This window comes from Clytia hemisphaerica, unplaced genomic scaffold (genome assembly GCF_902728285.1).
Source record: "Clytia hemisphaerica strain Z4C2 unplaced genomic scaffold, Clytia hemisphaerica genome assembly, whole genome shotgun sequence".
NCBI classification, from domain to species: domain Eukaryota; kingdom Metazoa; phylum Cnidaria; class Hydrozoa; order Leptothecata; family Clytiidae; genus Clytia; species Clytia hemisphaerica.
Window position 1 is genome coordinate 265,042 of NW_027103947.1, and position 27,954 is coordinate 292,995.

At 36.1% G+C, this 27,954-nt stretch overlaps 5 protein-coding genes and 1 long non-coding RNA gene across 9 annotated transcripts in view; 3 read left to right on the top strand and 3 right to left on the bottom strand.

Annotated features, from left to right (window-relative positions):
* Positions 1-27,954, top strand: part of LOC136809967 (protein FRG1-like) — a 230,614-nt gene that overhangs the window by 185,551 nt on the left and 17,109 nt on the right. Inside the window, exon 1 of one of the 4 annotated variants that reach the window (XM_067066535.1) lies at positions 26,894-27,335. The exons of the other annotated variants lie outside the window; for them this stretch is intronic. The gene's annotated coding sequence lies outside the window, so the exon portion shown is untranslated. Of the gene's footprint in view, positions 1-26,893; positions 27,336-27,954 lie in introns of those variants that run through there. 4 annotated transcript variants of the gene reach the window in all.
* On the top strand, positions 3,951-8,435 carry LOC136809984 (cilia- and flagella-associated protein 337-like). The gene is made up of 2 exons (XM_067066554.1): positions 3,951-4,085; positions 5,113-8,435. Exons 1-2 carry the CDS (start codon positions 3,951-3,953, stop codon positions 8,422-8,424), a joined length of 3,447 nt encoding a protein of 1,148 aa, XP_066922655.1. The 3' UTR covers positions 8,425-8,435.
* LOC136809981 (uncharacterized) lies at positions 10,576-17,408 on the top strand. The gene is made up of 6 exons (XM_067066552.1): positions 10,576-10,732; positions 11,375-11,785; positions 13,489-13,545; positions 14,191-15,083; positions 15,752-16,039; positions 16,620-17,408. The coding sequence occupies exons 1-6, from the start codon at positions 10,675-10,677 to the stop codon at positions 16,869-16,871; spliced, it is 1,959 nt and encodes a 652-aa protein (XP_066922653.1). The 5' UTR covers positions 10,576-10,674; the 3' UTR covers positions 16,872-17,408.
* On the bottom strand, positions 11,128-19,104 carry LOC136809982 (uncharacterized). The gene is made up of 3 exons (XR_010847045.1): positions 18,994-19,104; positions 18,390-18,461; positions 11,128-11,740 (listed from the first exon to the last, which is right to left on the bottom strand). It is a non-coding gene; the product is annotated as an uncharacterized lncRNA (long non-coding RNA).
* On the bottom strand, positions 20,735-21,133 carry LOC136809992 (glutaredoxin-related protein 5, mitochondrial-like). The gene has a single exon (XM_067066562.1). It carries the CDS (start codon positions 21,131-21,133, stop codon positions 20,735-20,737), a length of 399 nt encoding a protein of 132 aa, XP_066922663.1.
* Positions 21,409-22,834, bottom strand: LOC136809966 (ER membrane protein complex subunit 10-like). The gene is made up of 2 exons (XM_067066530.1): positions 22,267-22,834; positions 21,409-21,922 (listed from the first exon to the last, which is right to left on the bottom strand). Exons 1-2 carry the CDS (start codon positions 22,810-22,812, stop codon positions 21,743-21,745), a joined length of 726 nt encoding a protein of 241 aa, XP_066922631.1. The 5' UTR covers positions 22,813-22,834; the 3' UTR covers positions 21,409-21,742.

The window sequence follows — 27,954 nt, forward strand, 5'->3', positions numbered from 1 at the left end:
GCAACCACAGAAAAGATCTAATTCTAAAGTGTCGCGAAAGACACGCTTAAATTTATGCTCGTTGAGATGGCTGAAACCAACCAGAAGTCGATCAAGACAAAGATCACTTCTTAAATGTCATGAACATTAAAAACATAAGATTGCTTGGTATTAAAAAAATTATAGATTAATTTTTTGAAAGTCTTAATGGAAGGTAGATCTCGCATATTACCTCCCAGAACATTCCACTGAGATATGCAGTACGTAAAAAAAGTGTTATGGAAACGCTCAGTTCGTATTTTATGAGGATAAGTAGGATTTCTTGTTCTAAGGCCACCCGGTGATGTAAGTCTTATTGGAAGGTAGTTAAGTAAATACCAAGGGGTTAAATTGTTAGTAATTCCAAAGAAAAATATCATTCTTCTAGCAAAGCGTCTGTCAGCAAGACTTTCAAGACCCAGTTCTGAGTATAGTTTTTCTTGAGACGTTCCTCCACGAAAACGGCCTGTCATAGCTAAACAGGCATTATATTGAATAGATTCAAGCTTTCTTAATCATGGGGAGATCTCTGTTAAGTACCTCAAGGCTCAAGAGAGTTGATCAATCACAAGAGAGAATAAAGAGGTATCGTCAGCAAAGATCTTGGGTTTTGACTGAAGGTTTTTTAGAAGATTGTCAAGATGAATTGAGAAGGAAAATGGACCAAGAATCGAGCCTTGAGGTACCCGAGCATTGATCAGCTTCCACTCAGATGTTTTCCTATTCAACACCAACTCTCTGATAGCTATCGTCAAGAAAGCTGCGAATTAAGGAAAGCAATAGTTCGGTCACCCCATAAGACTTGAGTTTAAAAAGTAAAGCCATCGTACCAAACCCGATCGAATGCCTTTGAAATATCTAAAAATACCCCCTGGTAGAAGGATCTTTGTCAAACCCTGTATAAATATCATGCGTTATGGATAACAACTGAGAAATGCAGGAATCCCCCTCCTGAAAACCAGACTGACAAGGAGAAAATAAGTTGTTATTTTCAAAATACCTGTAAAGTGTATCATAAAAACACTTTTCATATATTTTACCAAACACAGGAAGAAGAGACCCTGGTCTGTAGTTTTTTGCTATGTTCTAATAGTTTACTGGTGGTTCACTGTGAAGTAGGATAAGGAACTAGTTTCACTGATAACAAAAGCAATGTAAGTGTTGTTACTAATACTTCCCCGTCATTGGATCAAAACCCAAATATGAGCTCTTCCCTTCAAGGGAGCCATTTTACGGACTTAATTGTGCTATTACATGTTTTTTTATAAGCAAGTGTATGCCCCTTGGTCAGGCTCGTGTATGCTTAAGTTCTCAAAGCATTCAGGCATAGATTAAGCTTATTATATGCTTACAAATCATGCTTATGATTAACCCCGAGCCAAGTTTTTAATGAATTTTCAGAAATTTTGTAAAAATTTGTTCAGATTTTGGGAGCAAGCTTATGCTTATGTTATGCTTAGGAATTCTGCAAATCTGAGCCTTCATATATATATAAAAAGACATGTATATAATAGCAAAATGTCATCTGTTTGATCGATTAGAGAAATGTTTGCTTAGAGAAATTGATTATTGACGACCAAATGAAGGCTGAAGTATTAAACAGTCAGTATTGTAGTGTTTTCTCCAACCCAGATGGTAAAACTCCACCCATACCTAATAGAGTTGTCAATCAAATGAGTGACTTTACAGTATCGTCTGATGGGATTAAGAAACTCATCAAATCCCTCAGGCCACATAAAGCAACCGGCCCAGATACCATTAAAGCCAGATTCCTCATCGAGTTTGCAGATGAAATATCTCCTGCCCTGAAACTTATCTTTGAAGCTTCTCTAAAACAATCTGAACTCCCGACAGCTTGGAAACATGCCCTCATTGTCCCAGCATACAAAGGGAATGGGAAATGTCGAAGTAATCCTGAAAGCTACAGACCAATATCACTTACTTCCATCGTTTGTAAATTGCTAGAACACATACTTTACAGTAAAGTAATGACGCACCTAACCGAAAACAAAGTATTGTCAGAGTTGCAACATGGTTTCAGAGAAAAAAGATCCTGTGAATCTCAACTTTTGTTAACAGTAAATGACTTTGCGAAAGCTTTGAACAATGGTGATCAAGTTGATTCCATCCTACTCGATTTCAGCAAAGCTTTCGACAAGGTTGACCATTCAAAGCTTTGCCATAAACTTGAGCACTATGGAGTCAGAGGTAGTCACCTATCTTGGATAAAATCATTCCTTAGGAATCGAACGCAACAAGTTGTGGTCAATGGTAAAACATCAAAGTATGCTGAAGTCAAGTCAGGAGTCCCACAAGGAACAGTATTGGGTCCTTTATTATTCCTCGTATACATCAATGACCTTCCGCTATGTGTTGATTCCAAGATACGCTTATTTGCGGATGATGCCTATCTGTACCGAACAATATCTTCTCTTGAAGACAAAATAACGTTACAAAATGACCTAAATAACCTCCAAATATGGGAAGACTTATGGAGCATGGAGTTTCACCCAGGTAAATGTAAACTATTGCGCATAACTAATAAAAACCAAAACCGTTTCTCGCTAACTACACCATTCACAATGAGATTCTTGAATGTGTCGACAATGCCAAATATCTTGGTGTCATTATAAACAAACGCTTGAAATGGAATACACACATTGATATGGTTTGCAAAAAAGGTACACAAACACGGAATTTTCTACAGCGAAATCTGAAAGGATGCACCAAAGCCACCAAAGCAAAAGCCTACTACAAGACGTACATAAACCCAATCCTCAACTACGCATCTACTGTCTGGAACCCTATCGGGGAGAGCAATCAAGGACTGCGAGACCGAATTGAAATGATACAAAGGAAATCTGCTCGCTTTGTTTATGCTGACTGGAACCGTCACTCCAGTCCAACGAGAATGATGAACGATCTTGAATGGAAAACCTTAGAAACTCAAAGGAAAATTCGCAACCTTACAATGATGCACAACATCATTCACGGAGCAGTTGCAATTCCTGTGACTATATTTTCAAACAGGGCTAGGTTTTCTAATTGTATTCGATTCAATCAAATGCATGGGCGAGTGCTTGCCTACAAAAACTCATTTGCTCCATCAACAGCTAAACTCTGGAATGATCTCCCTGGTGGACTTACAACAATTAAAGAACATTCATCTTTTAAAAACAAACTTGAAGACCACTTTGGATAGGTCATTATTATTTTATATTTAATTTTCATCCCATTTTAATTGTATATCTTAATCGTAAAAATAATTATTTGATTTTATTTTATATTATTTATTAAATATTTATAATATTTAGTAGTCTGCTACCACATTATGCCTGCTCCTATGCTTACCCCAGCACTGAGGCTACTTCAAGTTACATTCTTTCTGCTAGCTTTAATACTTCTTAGTACTTCTCTATATTTAATCTAGTCTCAAGCACAATCTATCACAGCACGCAGGGCTGCTTGCTTGGTTGTCCACTTATTGTATTCATTCTTTTCTCGCTATCAAGCATTAATTAAAATTTTAAAATATTTTATTGCTATTAACATTTCATTTATTTATTTATTCATTTTTCATTTTTTTAAACAAACAAATGTACGGATAATGGGTCCTAGGACCTTTTAGTATGAAATATATAGATAGATAGATAGATAATGCTTCTGGATCCGCGTAAACATAGGATTGTCGATCTCAATAATTCGAACGATAATTTCGCGTTTACCCATCGTCCCGTCATTTCGACCTTGAAATGACCCATGCTCAAAAATTGACGTCAACAAATTGACGTCAATTTTTGAGAAATGAGAGCGGTGACGTCAAATAAAAATAAAATCTTCAAAAAAATAAAAAAATAAGAGAGATTCGATCGCAAGAACACATTTTAGTTAATAGAAGTTTGAATAAAGTAACAGTTTTAATTTGTTCCAAGATGTCTTCTAAAATGAAGATACAACAGTCAGCAAGCTCATCGGAGACCGACGATGGTGAAAACAACACGAAGAGCGACTTCAACAACACGAACACCAATTCAAGGGTACAAGTACCCGCCAAAGAAAACAACTCGGTAAGATCTCTAAGGTTTCTAGCCCACACAAACCCCCTAAATAAACCTATTTTATCAAGTCGGAATTTGAATTCAGCATCGTCTATATGAAAATATAGAGCAATATAATTTTACCAATACGAAAATAGTGTTCTTGGAAAAAATAATTACACAGGGCAATGAGCTACCCAATCAGAAGTTCAGTTCAACAACCTATTATATAATGATCCATAATTTAGTTGTATCATAGAAAAAGTTCGTAAAAGCATCTGTCAAATATGCTCGTAGCATCAAAAGATTTCAGACAGTAAATTTATAAAAGCTCTGGTCGCTTTGAAAATAAACCTTAAATTTAATACGAATTGTTCCTTACCTTGCTTGGTGTTAATTTGGTCCGAATCCAATATCGTCACGTATAAGTCTGAACAAAATATAAGAATAAAAGCTAGTTTCATTATTCTTTTCATTTCGCAGACAAATCTCCAAGGTTGATTTCATGTGAAAATTCTTGAGGTTTGAAAATCTCCAAGTTAAAGGAGAACGAACCAATATCCAGTTTAAAATTTAAATTATTTTTTCGAAAGATTATTTTGAAAATCCTTTCTCCTGTTTGACATGTACGTGAGTAAGTCGAACATTCTTGGAGAGACCAGAACAGAAGATTTTGGATTGATACACAACAAGATGGGTTTCCCTTTTTATTTCTTGGTACAGAATGTTTATGATTATCGATGCAATAATAGTCTATTTCATGGTCGAAATAAATCTGGGGTAAACAGAACTGCCACAACCTTCTTTGGGCTGTCCTCCGACAAAGGTTCTTGGCGTTTAACCAATCGGAAGCGGTTAAGGGAGCCTTCGTTATTCCCTCACTTTGCCTTGGTTTCATTTGCCTGGGATTTCATTTTTTTCATCTATCATAACTGCACGACAATACATCCCCTTTCCGTTGCTCTGGGATTGCTCTAGACTGCGAGTGCTAGATTTCTTTTACATTTTTCTTACATTTCTACAGTAGACTTGCATTTCTCTTTCTTTTATTTTCTAGACTGCCAGCGTTGCATTCCAACAAAAGGCGAAGATTGAAGACCAGATGAACAATGAGAATTTGGAGCAATTGCAAAAGATCTTCGAAGACGCTGATGAGGATGGAGGAGGTGGGTTGGATATAGAAGAATTCGGACAAGCTATGAAAATGGCGTTTGGAAGTTCGGATGAGTTAGATGACGAACAACTACAATTGATGTTCATGAAAGTTGACACAAATTGTGACGGTACAGTGGATTGGGAAGAATTTTGCTCCTATATGTTGTTAGAGAATCAACAAAAAGATAGTATGACCAGAGATGTTATCGATCTTCCCTTCCCAAATGCTGCAAGAGAAATAGCTAACCCGCATCATGACTCGCTCGCTAAAATCACGTATTTCCCAAGTCTTGGAGTCGCGCAACGTGCGTCCAACGCCGTTGACAGTGAAGAACTGGATAATGGAAACGGGCGTTATATCTCGTGCAGTAAGGACGGTTTGTTCGTTTTCTGGAACCTGGACCTTCAGATTCAACGTACAATCAACTTGAATGACATGCAGACCAACGGAAGCAAATCCAAACAAATCTGGGTTACCGACGTCGTTGCATTAGCGAACGTTAAAAAAGTTGCCGTGGCTACAACAGAACGCGATATTACATTTTATGATTGTTCTGCTAACAGTTTTGAGAAGCAATTTCTGTTGACAGGACTTCCACATTGTGTCTTATGCATGGATTACTGGTTCAACCCACAGAATATGAACGAAGGAGTTCTAGTGACCGGTGACGCAGGAGGAAGCGTATCGTGCATGCAATTCACTCAAGCAACGGTCGGTTTATTTGATGTCAGTATTGGTAAACAGCACAATATGTCCACATCCACTGTTCGCCGTATTCCGTTCCAAGAGTTATGTGTAGGAAGACACTCCAGTGTCAACACCATTCTCTTCAGTGACTTACACGATGATTGGGTACGAAAAGTCAAGTACATTCCAAACCTACAATGCTTCATTTCGTGTTCCAACACCGGTACGTCTTCATTATTCCTTGGTGATCTACAAAATAAAAAGATCAAGTCATCCTTCAAGATTCCCAAAGGTGTTTATTCCTTTGATTATGACAAAGAAAATAACATCATTGTCACCGGAGGTCTGGATCGGTACATCCGACTCTGGAATCCATACGTCACTATCAAATCAACTTCAGTGTTGAAAGGACATAATTCTTCAGTTATTCATATTGTCGCTTGTGCTGACCAAATCATCAGCTTTTCTAAGGATAAAATGATTAAAATATGGGACACCAGAGATCATTGTTGTATACAAACCATACCAAGTAGGTTGACCGACTTTGGTGCACATCAGATCACCACTGTTTATTATAATCGCAAGTTACAAACATTGTTATTGGGGAGCTGCTCAATAGCGGTGCTTGAGAAACGAAAGCCAGAGGAAGTGAATGTCTCATTGATCACAGAGGAAGAACAACTTAGCCATCCAAAACCGCTTTGTGGTGCTCTGTATAATGACTTATTTAACCAAGTAGTGAGCGCGTGTCACGGATCTATCGTGAATGTGTGGCATGTGGACACAGGAGAAAAAGCTATCATGTTCACCAATGCGCATAATGGTCACGAAATCACATCCATGACTTTCGATCCAACCAAACGTCGCTTAATTACCGGCTCACGAAATGGTTCCGTCAAGATTTGGAATTTCAACAATGGCGCGTGTTTACATTCCATGAACGCTTTAGATGATAGTGAAGTGACAGGTATCGTCTGCTTGAAACAACGCATCGTAACTGTCGGCTGGAATCATAAGATTATGGTGTATCGTGACGTTAGAGGGGCGGAAGACGATCCGCCCAAAATGTGGAATAACCTTCACAAAGATGATATTCTATCCGTTGATCATACCAAAGCTGGCCTTATGGTAACCACCAGCTATGACGGACAAGTCTGTTGCTGGAACATCGAGACGGCGCACGTCTTTTGTCAGATGAACGTCAATGACAAAAGGACCAGGTCCAATCAAGGCGGAAAGATTGCTTGGAATAACCGTATTTTACCACGAAGAGCCACCATCGATCTAAAGCCTGATGATATCAATAAACATTTATCAGTCGATAAAGTGATCTTCCTTCAGAACAGAGAACAGGACAAGAAAACAGCCACTTTGTTGGTCAGTGTTGACGGAATCATTCAAGCATGGAGTGTTCAAGGTGGTCTTCTGGGAAGATTTGATGCTACGGGCCGTCGTAATGATGAATCTATCTTAGCGTTGAAAAGTGATAGCCTCAATCATATCCTGTTTACAGGTGATAGTTCAGGCTACATCAAGATATGGGATATCAGTGATTATTGCATTAAACAACAACAAACACCTGTACAAACTAGAAGTCCTTCACCCTTAGACCAGTTCTCTAGAAAAAAAGCTGGTAATTCGTTAGCAGGTCTTCTGAAACGATCAACCGTGGATAGCTTCAATCGTATGACTTCTTCAAATACTAAATCTTCAAGCTCAAAATCTTCGAGTGACATCTTTGATTCGATTTGTAGCCCTCCTGAAACTTTACTTCAATTCAGGGGACACGGTAAAAGCATTGTTTCTATTGACTACTGTGAGAAAAAACAACTCATTGTCACTGCATCAACCGATTGCTATGTCCGATTATGGACAATCAATGGTAAATACCTTGGTACATTCGGACAAAAACAACCCTGGGACTCACTCGAGAATTCAGTCAACTTGAAAAAAGCACGGCGCCTACCACCTGATCTTCAACGTATTGCATCCACTCAAACATTAAAGGTGGTGAACGGGTCCGCACCACGCTGGAAATTAGCGAGAAATATTTTCACTATTTTACACATGGGCAGACGGAACACAAAGTCCGCCGTCAAGGACGAGGACGTCACACAAATTATTACGAGCGAGACATCCGCTATCAATAGACACCAAATACTAGATATCCCTATTCATGAAGTGCTGGGCAAAAATTACAAACCGAAACAACGACACCGTATGCCACCCATCATTAAACCAAAAATCAACAATTTGCAATGCGTCGCTTTCTCTTCCTTACCGTTCAAAGAACTAGAACACATTGAAGAGCCCAAAATGCCGCAAGTTTTGGTGCACGCCATGGCTGCTAGGCAACAGCAACAACAACAACAAAACAATAGAACGGTCGCATCTGCCATTAACGGTGATCAAAATCGAAAAAGTCAGTATTCGAATAACCGCAAAGGAGGGACGTCGCCCATTAGACATACTGTCAATAATCGTTTGCTACCGGCTATCGCAATGAATAGGAACAAACCCAACTGATTTTATCAACAAAAATATTCTACTTGTAATTTTCTTTTTCAATTATTATAATAAACATATAATAATCCCATACAAAATTTTGTCGTTATTCTTACAAGCTTCTATTTTACGTGTTTTTTAAGAAAATTCACTGGGCCCAACTTGGTCAATCGACTCTATTCTTGCTCTCATGGTAGCTCTCTCAGAACAGGACAGAGGCTATGCGTCACACTTATAGTAGGGGCCAAACCTTAGGATCCGTAGCATCTTTCATGCAACTCAACTGCATATGATCAATTGGTATAACATAAAAATGATAGAGCATGAAATTCTAAGCAAAAAAGTATACAACAACAAGACTCGAACATAAAGAAATACAAGCTTTGGAAGTTCAAAACTCTGTCAGTCAAAGTACGATTGACGTCAAATTTAGTCTAAAACGTAACAGATTTCACAGGATTTCGAACTTTAAATCGTCATATCTTTTTTTGTGTTTTAGTATAAGACTTGTTGTAATATACTTTTTTGCTCAGAATTCTATGTTCTATCTGATGATAACTATCATTTTCATTTAATTCGTCTTTGAAAAATCGTCATTTTTTACTCATTTTGGGGTAAAGAGTTTTGCCTACAACGTCCGTTTTTTTGGCCATTAAAACTTTTGCCAGGCCTAATTCGTGAACAAAAATAAAATCCCGAAATCATATTTACTTTCGAACCAATCACACGCGGCTGAGTCCCATAAAAGATGCTACGTATCCTACTACTTTAATGGGATAAATTTTCGCGGGGATTAAATTTCGCGGTTGAGCTCATCCGCGAAATTTTAAGATTTCGCGGGGATTAATTTTCGCGGATGAGGGATTTCCTGATTTTTCGCGGGGATTTAATTTCGCGGATTGGGGTACAAATTAAAGTTTTTGAAAAGGGTCAAAACATTGAAATAAAAATTTTCCAGGAAAATTAAGAATTTATTTTTCAAGTAATAAGAGGGTGTTTTGGAATAGGGCGAGGAGATATGTATTACAACTATCAAAAGTTGATAAAAATAGAAATTTCGCGGATATGCAAAAAAAATTAAATTTTTTCGCGGAAACTAATTTTCGCGGATGGGCCTTTTCCAAATTTCCAATGGGACTTATTTTCGCGGATGACACCCAAATCCGCGAAATCCGCGAAAATTAATCCCCGCGAAAATTTATCCCATTAAAGTATTAGTCTTTGTTCGGTTAACTTGTTGAAGAGGCTACCATTAGCTTTTATGTGAGAAATCAAGACTAACAAACAGAAACTTTCTTATCTTTTGTAACTTTTCAAAATAGCGATTCACTATAATGAATTCATCCGGTACTCCTAGGTGCCTAATAAAGAAAAGTGGAAAGATTTTTAAATTTTAAGAAATGAGGAGGGAACCTAATTACCGGAGGGGTTGGGAATTGTACCTCTGAATACCTCCAAAATAAGGTAATTATAGACTAAAACCTGGTTATTTAGACAGCCGAAAATATTTCCAAAAAATAATAAACGGGGCGGGGGGGAGGAGGGTCCGAAAATCAGCCAATCAGATCATACTTTGAAATTCAGAAAGGAATTGTATCCTTCAGATAAATAGATTAATAATTCAGGAATTAAATTTGAATTAGCTTTGCTTAAATATCACTCAAAATCAAATACCAAAGGCGAATCTTAGTGGTAAGTTTACATTCAATCATGTCTAGCAATGTAATCATGTTATCATGGTCACATTAAAAAATCAGCAATTAAGAAACCACTAATAAACACCGCCAACTCGTCTCTCTTCTTTTGAAAACTTTTCAACCCATCGACAGCCTGAAAGTTCAAACGAGAGAAGAATTCGACGCAATATGACGTCATTGCGGTCACTTTTTCACTTTATTGGCCTTAGAAATTTTTTTGCGTCATTCTATGCCAAAAGATGAGTTAATTAGACAGTGTAAATGATACAAAACTTCTAATTGTGAAATCTCGGGTGAAGTCTCTCAGATGAAACATAGGTCAAGAAATAATGGGGTCAGACTCAACCTACTCAAGATACAAGGGTGGGAAAGTGCTCAAGATAGGTCACGAGCCTAAAGAGAAACAAGTTTCGTTATTGCAAAACCACCAGTCATCAATGGAGTATAAAAAGACGAATCTTTTTTAAGAAGATTCATTAAATGGAAACTTACAATTCGTAATACATCAGAGACTGACGAAAGGAAATTTCTGAAAGAAATATTTTGAATTGTTTAAAGTACGTGTGGAGAAGGGATGAGCATGGAACAACGGAATACAAGGTGTTTCTACACTCTTCTTCTTTTTGTTGCTGGTAAGAATATTCTGTTCTGATCTTGATCTACTCTCGGGTACCTAATAGCCGGAGGGATTGGACTAACCAGGGGGTTGGAATAAAAATGTCCTGGTTGGAAAATTTTTGTAAAGGAGGCTAATACAGCTGAATTAGGACAAAAGAGGGAACTTTCAAAAGTATTTTCCCAAAAATTAATAAGCGGGGGGGGGGGTTGGAATAAGAATGTCCTGGGTGGAAAATTTTCGAAAAATTAATTAGCGGGGGAGGGGGGGACGGTTATTAGGTACTCGAGAGTAATCCCTATTAACCTTTAATCTAAAACAGCTCCGTTCCTATCAGCATCATCAGATTTGGATGCTTATATATAGACGACGGGAAAACTTGCACAAGCCAACACCAGGCTATTCTCTGGCGTCCATCAGTAATGTGCATAAAAGCCTGGGATACACGATGACGCTATTGCTTAGACAATAGCGAGTTTATGTATTCGAGATAAATCTTCGCCCTCGATATCCTCCAATACATAAACTCGGTAATTGATTGAATTGGGACTGGTTATCTGTCTTTGCTCCTGTAATTCTTATAATTCTAAACCCAATCTGCCTTGTAATGGTAACTTTTCACAGTTCAATAATTGATCTAGAATTTTACAAATTTTAGTCTTGGTATCACCAACATTATCAGTATGTCGACGTTATCAAGGGGAAGTATGCCGGAACCTGAGGGATATTTTAAATATTCCTGCGGGGAAAACTGACGCACAAATTGATCAAGAGATTCGAGAATTGACGAAAGATTACCAACCAAAAATGAGTCTTTGTAAAATAGAATTACAAAGAGCAATTTGTAACATGCTATATGGCACTTGTGGATACAACGATACATCTCGCAAAGTTGAAATACCCATTAAAACGTGTCGAAATGTTTGTCAATGGTATACTAAGAACTCAGTGTGTTATCAACAACTCCCTCCAGGATCAAACGTCAAGGCTTGGCTGGACAGACAAGATTGTAACTCACTTCCCACTGAAAAAGAAGAATGTTCATCATTCTATTCAATTGGTTTAGAAGGTATTTCATATTGGGCTTTTCCAGAAAAATTTGAATATAGGGGTGGATGATATAGCAATTTTCAGTGACAAAGTGACTTTTGGCCCCCGGACATTCCAAATTACCCCCGGACAAGGCAAATTTTGATGATTTTTCGCTACCCCCGGACAATATATCCTCCATCCCCCCCTATGTACGGACATTTTCTGGAAGAGCCCATTCCGTATAGTGTCCAAGGTCTCGAATGGTCTATTTTTTAAACAAAAGTTAATAAACCGATTTGTGAAATCGGAAATAGAACGAAACAAGATATAGCAATTTTCAGTGACAAAGTGACTTTTGGCCCCCAGACATTCCAAATTACCCCCGGACAAGGCAAATTTTGATGATTTTTCGCTACCCCCGGACAATATATCCTCCACCCCCCCCATGTACGGACATTTTCTGGAAGAGCCCATTCCGTATAGTGTCCAAGGTCTCGAATGGTCTATTTTTTAAACAAAAGTTAATAAACCGATTTGTGAAATCGGAAATAGAACCATGGATTTATCATAGAACTCTGGATACACAACGAGCTGGTTTTTCATCGATTTCTCATGTTCTAGCCTTGTCCGCAGTAATGACATTATTGTTCACCCTCCTCCATTCACTAATAATTTTTCGTAAATTTTTTTATTGCATTTTTCATCAAAACACAGCTATACAATTCCCAAATGAGACTTAAAGATCTCTCAAGAACGTCAAATGCATCAAATTGATTGCTAATGATAAGTCGTTGTGACGTTTCAAGCTGTGAGAAAGATGCGACAAACATGTTATGTATAAGAAATTGAATGTTAACACCAGAAAATTTCAAACTTCCACCTCGCCGAAACCACCGTGCCACCGCGTGCCTCCAAAAGATTTTCATATCACTATGAAGCCAAGATACTCCAGTCTAACATATGCCAATCCTAGCTCTTCCCAGGAAAAAATTGGAAAGATATTGCCAACCTTATTTTCAGCGTCATTCTAGGCTTTTTACTCAATTTTTCTTGTTTGATGTAGTTTTCACATTTAATTTCATAAATGTATTCGTTAAGCTTTCTTGCTTTCATTTTCAAAGTTGCATCCGGTAAATATACAAAAACAAGAAATTACAGGACTTTTTAGAAATGGGATTATTAATCATTTTTCAAAATCAGGGACCTTCGAGCCGCCATGACAGTTGTCCTTTGCGGACAAAGCTAGAACATCGATTGTTTTCTAAAACAATGGAAAGACAATAGTTCGCTCTCCACCGTTTTATTTGATGTTTATCCAGAGTTCTATGATAAATCCATGATAGAACGAAACAAGGGTTCCCGAATATGGAAGATTACACGGACTATGGGTTAATATGCACCCCCCCCCCCGAGATTCCGGGGCGTAAGAATATATCAAAAGAAAGCTTCGATGTAAATATAATATTTATACAACCATCTTAACACTCTTTAAAATAATCATGGTGTGCATGTCCTACAAATTTTTGTGCCTTCCAAATAAAACAAGCGGCCGTTGAGAATTCTTTCTACCGAGTACCTTATCGGTCAAAACTTAGTCGGCCTTAATTTTAGTCGGCCCAAATTTATAGTCGGCCCTAATTTTAGTCACCAAGCCAAAATTTAGTCACTTAGGACCGACTAAGTTTTGGCCGATAAGGTACCTTCTTTTGACAAGTTATTATGAAAGTCTTATTTGTTTAGATAATTTTGATGTCTTTAAACAACAATGTCGAACGGACTACAACAATCACCGAACAGGTGAGCTCAACTTCGATTCATCCAAAGTACCCAAATACTCCTTCTGTGTTTTTTTTAAGAACCAGTAAATTTCAGCTGAGACAGATTTTTTCGTGATTTTCAGACTTAAATGTTCTTATGATGCTTCCTTTGCTCAATTACTAAATTCCATCTTCGTCAATTCTAAAATCTGTTAGGCTTGTTCTTAATCTGTTCTAAGATTTTGGCAAGAATTAAGCTTCGTGTTTATAGAAAAATATTCTTATTAAAAATGCGTTTAGTTAACAATTTGTAGTATCATCAATTTATGGAGAAAGTTAAGTGGATTACTTTATTCGTAGAAATTTTAGCGAGACTAATTTTAGTGCGTATATTAGCGAGTCAGGAAAAATCTCGATTTTTTTTGGATTTATTTTAGCGAATACTCGTATTACATTATTGACGGAATTCGTTTTCTAGCATTTCTTTGCACTTAAACCCTTCCTATTGGTAAAAATGTATGAAGGCAATATAACCGGAAATTTTGCGCGGATAAATTTTAGCGATCTGGCAATTCGGCGTGTTTTAGCGAGATTTGTTTTGGCGAAAATAGGGAAAACTCGCTAAAACGCTAAAATTAGTCTCCCTAAAATTTCTACGATTAATTAATATTTGTTTTCTTTCCAGATTCGGAATACCTTATCCAAGCGAGCCTTACACCAAACACCATAGCTAATAAAGAAGAAATGGAACAAATATTACCAAAACATTTCCCATATCAAATGTTTGCAGATACCAAATGCAAGGTCATGGAAAATAATAAGCCCATCTATCGCTGCTTTCTGAGGCGACTTCTTTTTAAAGTCCCAAATGTCAACAAGGAATCGCTGAAAAAGGATATCAAACCTATTTTGTTGTGTACTTCAGAGAAAGGAAAAACTGAATTGAAAATTATCTCCACCAAGGAACCTTTATACACACCCGATAAATATCTCTCTTTGGAAAATGTCAATTACGCTATCATGAAAAGTCAAGGAGAAAAATCATCCAAACTTGTTGTGTTTGGAGACACACAAATGTGTTTCCGTGACAACTTTAAGGTCAATGTTCAACCGAACACAAAAGGGATGACCGTCTTTCAAGCAACATCTGAAGCGAAACCGTACGACAATCAACTGATGAATATATTCCTTTTCTCCAGTCGCAATCGGTTACCGATAAACAAATTCGCTCGTAATGTTATCAACCGCTGGTTCACGATATTCAAATGGAAATTTCCAAATATTAAATGGACCGCACTATGGGACAAAAAAGGGAAAAGATACGATTTAGTGAAAGATTCAGGTGTAGAGGCGAGACTGTACACAACAGCAGACGATGTTGGCTTTGGCCACACCCCTATTACATTGGAATATGCTGAGCTATTCTTATCACGTGACCAGGTCTTCTCAGCTTACATCATGATCGACAACTTCACCATCAAAGATTTCGCCATCTCTGCTTTGGAGGAAAAGCTCGTATCTTATGCTGTTGGTTTCATGGACGCATATAGTGTTCCACAACTCTTCACAGTCGATAAGGTAACCCAAATAGAAGAAATTTTAACAGAATAAGAATTCAACATATTCCAGCAAAAAAAAATTTCAAAAATTTCATCCGCTAAATGCCATTTCCGCCATATTTAATCATCTACACGCTTTTTTTTATAAGAATAGTGTACTTTGGGTGAGGGTCAAGTATTCTTAAGAAATTGGCAAAATTGAGGGTGAAATATATATTCTTAGCATATTCTTACTTTTTAGACTTAACTTTTAAATAAACATGGGAAATGATCAATTTGAGAGTTTGGGACTTTTGAGTGAAGATTGGCCGCTAAAATTATATTTCTGCCTCAAAATTTCAATTTATGTCTGACAAAAAAGCAGTTTTCTTTTATTAACCAAATACAAAATGACTGTATTCTTATCAAATTCACCCTAGAGGGTATTCTTAGGGAATTCGGCCAATTTTCACCCTGATATTCTTATAAAAAAGCGTGCATTTCATTGTGCTTTTTCTAAGCCTTCAAAAATTGTTTTGCCGATCTGATAATATTGTGGCTTTAGCCACAAAATACTCTTCATTTGTCTTATCAAATCCCCTTATCCCCTAAATAATTTCTATAAAATAAGCGAAATAAAAAACTCTCTTTCAGCCGTTGCATATGCGACTTAAAACCGGTAAGAATTTACTTTTGTCTTCTTTTAAGGCGTCTTATTTTGTGAAGACAAAGGGTGATTTTACCAATATCATTCCCAAAGACACAGGCGTGGATGAATTCGAACGTTCTTCAACTGTTCGAAGATTGAGAGGATATAATGAATATGATACAGTCCTCAGAGCTATTGGTAAAACCAACAAAAGTACAAAACCACAACACCAATGGCTCAAAAATGTCACATATCAAATGGAATCTTTTGTTCTCGCAAAATCTGATGAATGGCGATTGCGCATTTCTTTTGATTACAAGAATGCAAACCGTTCATGTGAAGCGAAGGTGAGAATTTTTACTTTTACAAAAACAAATTTTACCGAGAAGAGTTTTAAGGCCCTAAAATAGTCAAAGTTACCGAAAATACATCTACATTTTAATAGAAAGCTTTGACCTTCTTTCATTAAATTGTTTTTGAAGGGGAGGTGGCAACGTTAAAATTTTCGAAAGAGATGTTTTTAAGGATTAATCGGCAATTTCTCGATTATTTTTTCTTCTTTTAAGAGATCTTCATGTTTACTTTCTAACTGGGACAGTTTTTAGGTCTTGCTATCCAGTAACAAAGAGGTGTCTTCATCACTAAAGGGCTACTTAGACTACACAATATATTGACGAACAATATTCGACAATATGGTTTGCGGACCGTAATGTACGAAGTAAACAACTGGTACTCTATTATAAAAAGGAATTTTTTTTCGGTAAACAATCCCCCTATATTGTTAGAATATTGCAAATCAAGCTGACAATATATTGCGGACACCTTTTCAATATATTGCCGGCACTCAGCAATATATCGACAATATATTGCCCAACAATATATTGTGTAGTGTATGTAGCCCTTAATTATTATTTGATCACTTTTCAGCCTGAAAAATGGACTTTCCTTAAAAAGACGATGGATTGGTTGACAGGAAGAGGGGATTATGGAATCCTACATAGAGCGATCACCTGTGACTATTGTTGCCAAATGAATGAAGACCGTTTGGTTCAAGTCAAAATGTTCGATTTGAATAGTGAAGGAGCCAGCATAATGTTAAGAGTGAGAAATAGAAACCAAGAGATCGATCATCTTTTTAAGAAGGTACCATACACGCAACTTGTCTTATTCAGAATTTAATGAGCCAACAACGAATCCATCAATTCAAGTCAATGAATATTTAAACATCTATTTCTTAAATTAAATTTTAAATCAACTGATGATAGTGAAGAGCATGAAACTTTAACCCTTAGACGGCGAAAGACGTATATATACGTTTTGAAAAGGTCATTTTACCGATACACAGTTTTTTGGTCATAACTCCTGACTACTTGAGATTCAGAGAAAAAAAATCTGCTATTTTTTGTAGCTGAGAGAAAGAGCTTTCCAACGATACCAAAGTTGATACCTGAATCATTTGTCCCGGTCAAGAAATGGCCTTTGAAAGAATAAATTTTCAAAAAAAAAATGATGAACTTTTTGGCCTTTTTCAAAAAAGTTAGCGGCTTTGAAATTTTAAGTATTGATAAAGAAATATCTGTTTCTCATTAATGTATTTTTTGAATTATATATGTTTATATTAGAATAACTAGGACGACTGCAGGCAGTTTGTTATAGCTAGTTTTTTTTGTCATTTTTTGTTCAGGACATTTCTTAATTAAAAAAATATCAACCAGTACTTTTAAAGTCTCTTTTGTTTTGATCACGTGACAGACAGCTGGGCTTCTTGTATTGGTTCGAACGCGCACCACGAGGTAGTCTCAGAAGAAAATACACCTACTAGACAAGTATCACTTGAATTTTGTTTCTACTGTTAAATTTTTCCACCGCTATTAGAATTTGAAAATTAAACTGGAATAAATAAATATGTAGAGAATGAAAGAATGTAAAAACCAGAGAAATGAGGTGTTTGATTAAAGGACATCAACGTTTCACCCGCCATTTGCTTACACCGCATTTTTAACAAAAGAAGGAACAACTTTTGCTCCCTTCTACGCCACACAAGCACAAATTTAATATAGAGATTATATTGTTTATTTTGCATTGTCAGCAACGCGGCGCACCTCCTTTCCATGTCAAAAAAAAAAAAATCTTTAAAGGGGAAGTTAAGTAATTTCTAGGGTACCCATTTTTTGGGTTGGTTTTCAGGGGAAAAACATATACCTTAAAAATCACTTAACTTCCCCTTTAAGTGGGTCGAACCAATAAGGCCATTCGAATCATATTTAGTGGACGAAAAATTAAGATATTTTATGAAGTTTTCAGACTAAACAAACTATGGTAGGTTTCCCAAGTTAATAATTTTTTTGTTCCAAACTTACATCGAATTCACTTGATTGGTAAGCTGGTAAGATATTATTCAATCAAAGAATGCCTTAAACGTTCGTTTTATAAGAACATCCGAAATTTTTGAAGCCTTTGTATGTTCTTAACTCTTTTAGTTTTAAGCCTAAAAATGTTAAACATATTCTTATTTTCACCATTTTGAGAGTATTTTTGTCCATTTTCCTAAGAAAATAGGTGTTAAAGGGTCCAAAAAGCCTTCAAATGTTCTTAACTTGTTCTTAACATTTTGGGCATCGAAGCCTTATGTTCTTATATAGTTTGTTCTTATAAAAAAACGTGTATAGAACTTTAAGAAAAGAAGAAAAGACTTACTCAGTGATTTTGTGTGTTATTCTTTTTCTTAATTGTTAAAGTCGAGAGATATTTCAATCACAGGATAATTTTCTGTGGAGAAAGAAGACGAAAATCCGTCAAAAATAAGCGGAATTCCAAGGGGGTAACAGGATAATTTTCTATGGAGAAATGATATTTTCAACATGAAACCTCTACTCTCTAGACACATCCTTATCCAAATTGGAGTCAAATTGAAGTATATTTCAACGTACTTTAATCGGATTAAATTTCGCGAGCCAAAAAGTCAGAGTTTTAAAAAATTTCGTGTGGATTTAATTTCGCGAATAAGCCTGAAAACAGCTGAAAAATAGCCATTCTTCGCCACAAATGGAGACTTTAGACTGGTATCTCCACCAAAAATGCGATTTCAAAATTTTTTTTGGTGGATTTAATTTCACAAGTCAGGAATCGCACGCGTTTTCTCGAGTTTTAATTTCGCGAAGATGGCAAAAATTCGCGAATCGCGAAATTTGATCGTGCGAAAGTTAATCCAATTAATAATTCACTTGAATTTAAGAAAGTAACAGGATGGAATATCACGAAGAAAATAACAATTGGTTTTAAAACTTAAAAAGTTAATTACCTGTTAGTCATACTAAGATATCGTGATTCAAAATCTCTTCTGCATTTCTGGCAATCTCTTGGATCTTTCTTTGGAAACATTAAAATTTTACTTTTTTTAGATGTTTTTCGTCAAGCTAGAATGAGAATACAGGGTAAAATTAATAGTTTAGAGAAGCTCTAGCCAAGCTCATAAAAGGCGATTATACTTTTCATTAAGGTATGTGGACACCCTTTATGACACATCCTCTTTAATTGGTCATATCTTTATAACAAAAAATTTTTATACATCAAAAGTATATATTTTCTGAAAGCCACTAATATTTTCTATCTGAGAGCCCCCCCCCCCAGCGGTTTGCGTGATGGCGTGATTGGGACTTTTTTCTTGCGTGATGGCGTGATCAAGGTTTTGGCGTGATGCGTGATAGGGCAAAAATTTGAGGCGTGATTTGGACTATTTTTCGCTATTTTTTTGCGTGATGACAAATCTTAGCGATTTTCGTGATGCGTGATGGAGAAAATTTTTTTGCGTGATGGCGTGATTAGGGGTGCCGCTGGGGGGGGGGCCTCATCTAATGGTAAAAATTTCATTTTAAAAATTGAACAGGATATATAATCAAAATCTTAAGAATTTTATCATTAAAGCTGGGTGTCCATTGGAAAAAATAAGTTCATCGCGAATTTGTCTGTCGCAAAAAATAAATCCAGACAGATGTCTGGAATTAAAAACCTATTGTTTTATTTGCGATAGGGCGAAAAAAAATAAGCGATGAAAAATGAAAACGTTTTCATTCTATATCGTTTATTATTTTTTACTTCGTCGTAAAAAAGAACAATAGATTTTTAATTCCAGACATATGTCTGATTTTATTTTTTGTCAACAGATTTTTGCGACGAACTTATTTTTTTTCAGTGGACACCCAGCTTAACTACTTCAAAAAAGTTAAAGTCACCCATAGCTTTTGAATTCTGGAAAAATAATTTCGGTACTAAGTTCCCAATAGATTAAACTAAAAAAGCTTTTTGGGATTTTTCTTTAGATTGACTTCAACTCGTCAAATCTAAAATTTTTTTAAATTATTGAGAAAAAAGTTAATTTAAATGCAATTTTTCAGTTATCTGTAAAATGAGGATGAAAAACTCGATTAGAAATAAAATCCAAAGACACTTTTTAAGTTGGATCTTTTGGGATTGAAGTCGTAGCTAAATACTATGGGTGACGACTTTAACTTCGTTAAAAGTAGTATTGTATGGTAAAATTTTATTTTTTCTCTACACCGATTTGAAAGGTGATTGGTGATTGATAAGGACAGCTGAATTAAAGGTGACATCAATTTTAGAGAGATAATTGCTGTTTAATTGAGTAATCAGTAAAATTCATCAAAATCTTACTATTCAATAGATGTGAGAAAAAACGTCAGCTGGACCTTCTCTTTGGTTATAACTCTGGATCAAAGCAAGATTTTAAGTTCGTGATTTTACCAAAATTTTCTTCTACTTGGGCTAAAAAAAACTTTTTGACAAAAAAATCTGAAAAAGTGTGTCCAAATACCTTAAACTTTTCATGAATTTTTGAAAAGGGAAGGTAACTAAAATAAAGTTAATAGAAGTAATGAATTTCGTAAGAGACCGAATTTTTATTAAAACACTATGTACTATAAAAGTCTTTCTGAAAAACTAGTGTTTTCCTTTGAAGCATAAATTACAGGTAGTTTCCTTTCTCATATTCATTCACTCATTCTTTAAAAAAGAGACACATTCATTCATTCATTTTCAGCGTCAATCAAAACCGAGCGATGTCCAATTTTATCCAGTTCTTCAATAAGTTCACCATTTTGGTGCATTTGAAGTAAAATATCAAAACCTCCAACAAACTCTCCATCAATATACACTTGAGGAATAGTGGGCCAGTTTGAAAACTCTTTCACACGGGAGCGTAAAACTTCATCATCTAATACATTAAAAGTGGTGAAATCCTTACACCCATGCATGGTCAGAATTTGAATAACATATTTACTGAATCCACACATGGGAGCATCTGGTGTCCCTTTCATAAACACAATCATTTTGTTATCCTTTACAATTTCATTGAATTTGTCATCATTCCAATCAGTGTCGGTAGAAAATGTTCTGTGTGTCAAGTGATTCAAAGCAGGTGCCATTCTCTGAATTGCATTAATTTGTACCCTTTGTGAGTGAGCTAGTTGGTTTGATTTCCTCAATACATGTTGAAATGCTCTAATAGCGTCCCTAGCAACTAAATGTCTCATTTTTATTGTATTTTCTATAGTTACGTTTCTGAAGAAAAAAAAACAAAGATTATTAAAAGTAGTCGCAAACATGATTTCAAAAAGTCACCAACATAAACTGTGGGAATTATATTATTGTTAGTCTCCATCTATTGATTGAAGTGTGACTAATGTAAATAATCATGCGGTTTTCAGAACAAGAACAGTAAAAAAACGAATGGCTTTATCTTGACAATGAATAGTAATATGAATGTTACAAATATAATCCTACGGTCAATAAAAAATCTAAATCTCAAAGGCCTTGTAATTCATTTTCTTTACCAAAAAGACCGAGCAATAGTTTTTATCATCCAAAAACTGGTTATGCCTGATATCGTGTGGAACGCTTATCCTGGATTTATCATAATTCAAAAAGAGTCCTACGTTATACTATCTTTATCATGGCAAAAATAAATGTCTCCTGGCTCACTAAATAAGTACGATAAATTCCAAAAATCATCCTAAATTACACATCAGAAGTTCTTATTCCCCCTCAGGTTCAGCTTGTGAACTCAACATTAAAACTAAAACAACAGGGACGATGTACATCCAGTATTTAGCAAAAAATGAACGGTTATCTTTGCCCTTCCCATCTGCTTGTTCTTTTTTGTCGTTCTCTATTTTCTTGATGAAGGATTGCGTATCTGGAACTGCTCCTGGTACCTGAAGAAAAAAAGAACAATTTTTTAGATAACTTATCTTACAGTTTCTAAATTAAATTCACTTTCTAATTTGATTTTTCTTTTATTTCTTTATTTTATGTTCTTTTAGATTATCAATTTTCTTGAAATAGGTATTTAATGTCCATTAGGTATTGACGCTTGCTAGTAAAGTTCAGTAACATTGACTTTTATATTTCATATAGAAAATTTCATATACATACTGACATAGTGTATTCATCAATTCCTTTTCAATGAAACTATCAATACATCAGAATTAGGTCAATCTTAGAGTTTTTTCAGTAATGCGATGGAAAAATGTCATCACAGCAAAAGTATGGGACTAACCTGGTGATTGATAAGGACAGTTGAATTAAAGGTGACATCATCATCAATATCCTTCAACTGAGCAACTGCACAATCATGTCGTGGTGAAACAATACTCAATCCAATCACATTTCCCATGTGGTCGACGGCTACTTTGATGAGCTCGTTGAGTGATGAACCATACAAATAACAAGCAGGTACAAAAGTGGATACAAATCTCTCATCAGGTGTGTTTGTCTCATCATGCAGATTGGTTTTCAATTTTGTAGGTGTTCTAATAAAATAGAACCCATCTTCATCAACTAATTTTTTCAATTTGTCAACTTCGGTTGGGGATAGCCTTGTTTCCTTGTTTAAAACAGCAGTTGTTACTTTGGATGTTTTGAACAAAATATTACTTCTCAATGTGAACTCATCTTCTGTTCCAAATGCATGATAAACTGGTAAAGAGTGGCTTGTATGCATAGAAAATACGCCTGTATCTTCATCCTGCTTTTTGTTAGCTACAACCAGGGTTACAGTTTCAAGCAACAATCCTAAGAAACCTAAAAATTTCACCCAATCCATTTCAAATTTTCTGATATTAGAGCTGAAAAGAAAGAAGAGGAATTTGATTGACCAATTCAAAAAAGGATGAAAATTGAAGAGAAAATTTCAGACGGAATCATTCAACCTAAAAAGGTTAAATACTTTGCAATATTGTGCAGACATGCAAACTTTAGAAGACCATTTTTGCATAAAATGAAAATTAAAAATCAAAAGCCAAATCTAAAATCTCATTTCAAATCAAATCAGATTTTCAGGGAAATATTACCAGCCAAGAACATTTTAGCAGGTTCATGCACTATGCCATAATCCAAAAAATTAAAGAGAGTTGCCCACTAAACTATGTATTCAGTACCAGACTCTCAGTTGGGTGTTTAAGATAAAAACAGCAATTATTGATCTTTTCGGAATAAAACCTTTATCTTAAACACCCAAATGACTCTCTGACATTCTGAGAAATATTTTGCCCGGGAAGAGCAGCAGATTTCAGCCAAATGTTGCTTTTTGCTCTAAAAGTGTATGGTGGAAATGTTGCTTGTTTTCAAACTTTTAAACATCAATTCATTTGAAATATTTTGTTTACTGTATTTGGATTATTGAAAGGTTAAAGGTTTGTTTTATTTTTATTTTTTGATAATAGCTTCACTCAATCCACTTAATGAGCCTTTGAAATTTTTGTATTCTGACTGCTCTTGTATGCTGCCGCCATTATGGAATTCTTTTTTGCGTACACCAAATGCGATTTCATGAGACTTTTCCTTAGGGGTCACTCACAAATCGATTTTAGGTTAAAAACGTCAATTGACGTTTTAAAAGCAGATCCACCCACCCACACCCTAAAACGTCAAACAATTAGATGCTGTTTTAGAGCTTTAGAGCTACCGTCAACTGCTCTAACTTGAGACTATCTGACAAAACAAGTACAAAACATGGGACAGCAATTCAGCCACCATTTCACCGAACATCCAAAGTCATTTCATTTGAGTTAATGAACTGCCTATTAAAAAATACAGGATTTCTCTTTCACACCGAATAAGCTTTTAAATCGAAATATGAAAAAAATCCGTAGTGCAGTGGAACACACGTGAGTGTCTGTGCACTCTAAGGGGAACGAAGAAGTATGATTGATAAACTTGGTGGAGTTATCAATACAAACAGTAAGTGAAAATACAGGCCAGATATCAACCAGTCCCATGTTTCGACCAATCGTCCCAAGTTAGAGCAGTTGACGGTAGCCTGTCCGGCTCTTTTTTAACCCTTTTGCCCAAACGTAATTAATCAAACCAATCAAACGGTATTTTTAATCAAACTTTTTCGAACTTAATCGAACTTTACTGGGTGATTAATATTCGACTAAGTTCGGTTGTCCAACATTAATCGAATACTCACAAATTTCTCAAAGTACAAAGTTCGATTAAGTTTGATTACTGAAATCAAACTTAATCGAACTTTTTTTAAAGAGACCTCAACCGTTCGATTACATTAATCGAACTTAATCGAACTAAATCGCACTTTTTGCCGGCCTTTGAAGACACTTCGAGGAACTTTGAAGCACCCCTGCTCAGTGTAGCTGGAAGCTCGATATTCCAGGGTTAGAAAAAGCTATACCTGTTATCTTTTCTCTTTAAAGAATCAACAAGCCATCAACATCGATAAATTCCACACATTTCCTCAGAAACTTTTAAAATCATCTGCCATTATGACTTTCTTGAAGCCGTTCCGAAATGAACCAATCGGGTTATGTATCGGAATTCCTATGGGAGTTCTTTTCCGAAATTTGTAAAATAGCTAAGTCGGCAAAAAAACTTTTCTCGGGGGTTTGAGGAAAAACGGAACTGCCATCATTTGTTTTTTATTTAACCAGATATTCAAATTTGGGCTCAAAGATACTTAAATAAATAAGTTAATATTGAATTGAATTGAATTGAATAATATTCAATATACTATTTGTATCTCTTAGAAAATAAACACTTACAAAACGACATCGTTCATCATTTGGAATACCCCCGTATTTGAATCATTCTATTGTGGGCGGAAACTAAGTAGCACCCTCAGTGCAAGATTGCTGCCTCATCTTTATTCGCCCGCGAGAGAGTGCGAGCTAATCATTTTTTTCGCTCGCTCGAGGGGAAAAGGAAAGTGATCGATATTCTTTCAAGGAAAAACGTCAGAAACAAACCCAAAGACCAAAAGATGTATTTTGTTGTTGAGAATCGATCCTGTGAAGATGAAAAATTTTTTGCTTTGCATTTTTTTCGGAACGCTGAAAAACTCTAATTTCGATCTTCCTTTAAGGTAAAGAGGTTGCGAGATTTGGTTTAGCGAGGCAAAAATCGCTAAAAAGCTGGTAAAATCGTAATCCTCAAAAATCGAAGTTCCAGCCTCACTGCTGCTGGTGCATGCGTGTACCCTCACATCCCCCCTGACCAGTGGGCACCAATCAAACTCTCCGGCACACTGGCCGGGACCCCCAGGGGCCGTCCACGGTGGTATCCAAAGGAGGTATTTTTTTTCCAATTTTCAAGCCTTTCCGCGCCTTTCCAAGCCTTTTAAAGGCTTCGGATGACTGATGGAGGTTGCTGGCTTTGAGGGAAAGCAAGGCAGAGGTTATCCAAAGTGGTCCGAAGGGCTGTTGTGGTAGGCTGTGGTAGGCTGTTGGGGGTTGTAGAGGCCTCGATTGGTCCACCGGGCTGGTACCAAAAGGAGGTCATTTTCGCAATTTTCGCCGGCTTTTGACAACACTTTGAGGAACTTTGAAGGACCCCCAACAGTGAAGATGTGTACCTTCACATCCCCCTGACCAGTGGGCACCGATCGGTTTGTCAAACATTTCTTACTTGTTTTCGAACTACTTTGTCGAACTTAATATGTTTTGTCGAACTTAATTGAATACTCACAATTTTAGCGACTTTTGAATAGTTTGATTAAAGAATTTAATTGAACTTTTTTCGTTCGATTAAGTTCGACAAAGTCAGTTAGCCACACTAGCGTCCCGCCAAAATGCGTATCAAAGATTAATGCTGCGAAAGCGCTAATCGTTTACTTGACTCTCAAGCAAAAAAATGCACGGCAAAACTTCTAAAGGGATTCATCATGAAAAAATAACCCGGCGCTTTTTAATGAAATTAACATTAACATTTTCAAAAACTTTGAGAAATTTGAGCCATAGATGAAAAAATTTGAGCCAAGCCAACCTTGAAAACTAATTTGAAGATCAACTTCCCAAGAAAAAGATCTACGAGGGAGACAGAACCCACCAGATCCGCGCACTGCCGGATTAGGCTATCTCCCGGAAATTTTGCCGAACCTCAAACAATGACCCATTTACATGTGCGTAATTGTGTTTACTTTAGCGTATAAAGAAGGCCTTAAAAATCGAAGCGCTGTCTCGGGAATTGAATGACAAATTTTGGTTGGTTGATTTTGGCTGCTGCACCACGTTTTATTTTGTTTCCAACTTTCAAGTTTCAATTAATATTGTCTTGCAAACTTGATTCAGGTAACTCTCATCGTTGTTGTTGAAATGTATCCAGTAGATGACTGATGTTGTTTTTTCTGAAAGCTAGATTTTCTAGTGTGACTAACTGAAAGTTCGATTAGTTCGGTAATCGCAATATCGAACTGTTCGTTATTATAATTACGTCTGGTTTTGTTAAATTTATGTCACAAGGTTTTATACTGACGAATGGCTTAGAAGGCTCTCTATTTATCATGAGCTCGTTTCATTCTCAGGTTTTCATTCATTGTGTGTAGTGTTTTAAAAAAGAAAGCAAACTCAAACTCAAACACATAGAGTACCCTGCCCAGTTGGCGACCGAAATTTTTGGATTCAAATTTTTCACTTACTTTTAACTTTTTTGAAAATCCTTTTCAACCAACGGTTAGACAACTTTTAACATGTTCTTCGTGTTTGTTTTGATTTTTTATTTGAGGCGATCTTCTTAGAATAAAAAACTTTCGAAGCGAGCGGTACTAGTGCCCAGTTCCCGACCGACGTACCAGTCTGCGACCGATCGTTAAAAAGAGAAAATCAGTGCTCTACTTGCAGGTAAGGTCATATTAATTGATCATGATGATAAAAAAACTCATAAGCTTTCCCGTATTAAATTTATTTACACTCCTTCTTTTGTTTTAAAATAGCTCACTTACATTTCCCTTCGGCATGTTTTTTCAGAATTTTTCTTCAAGTCGCCATTTTTTTCTAAAGTTTGTTTTTGTTTTGTTTTGAAAGTGGCGGTCTATGGAGAGTCTTCATTTGATAAAAACGCGGGAATTTTTTATGCCTGTTTTTTTCTCTTCGCGTCTGGAATGTTTTGATCGCAATGTAGAGTCTTCTTTTTCATTTTTTGAGTTTGGTCGGTCGCAGACTGGACGTCAAATTTCGAAGCTGATTGCATCAACTTTTTTATCAATATTTCACACGAAGGAAACTGTATCGAGCTGATTTTTACAGAAATGCTTTCTAACATACTCATTGTTTTGGACAAGTATTTTTTGGCGTGGGAGTTGAAGCGTTTTTTCTTACGAAGTTTCTTTGTCCACAGGTAGCCATTTTTTATTTTTTTTGAAAAATCCGGCTTTTTCGTGTGCTTCCGTGCAAAGTTGGATCTTTCGGATTCAACTCGTTTTTTTCTAAAACCTTTTTTACACAGTACGGGAAATAGGTCAAGGCAGATAACTCTACCTAGACACTAGACACCATTTTCGGCCATTTTCCACAAAAATATATCAGGCAGGGATAACTTCAAATTAGCCTATCATCTCGGAATATCAGCTAATTAGCCTAGAATAAGCAAATTAGCCTATTTCATACAGGCTAATTAGCCCATAATGAAGAAAAATTAGATTTTTGAGCCAAATACTAATAGTCGCATCTTTTTTTCACTAAAAACAAATCTTATATGTTTCAAAGAACATTCTCCACTGAAAAATCTTTTGTGTTCAGCTCCTAGAAAAGATGTATTTTAAAAAAACTAGCTGATAGGCTAAATAACTGATAATAGGCTAATTTTCTGATCTTGTACCGTGTGCAAAAAAAAATAAATAAAAGATGTTAAAAAATTTTTCCCCGAAAAATGTCGAAGTTTTTGTACTGCGCATGCTCGGCGCATGCGCAGTTAGAAAAAATTGAATATCTCCTATTCTGGAGCTGATTAAGGGGTA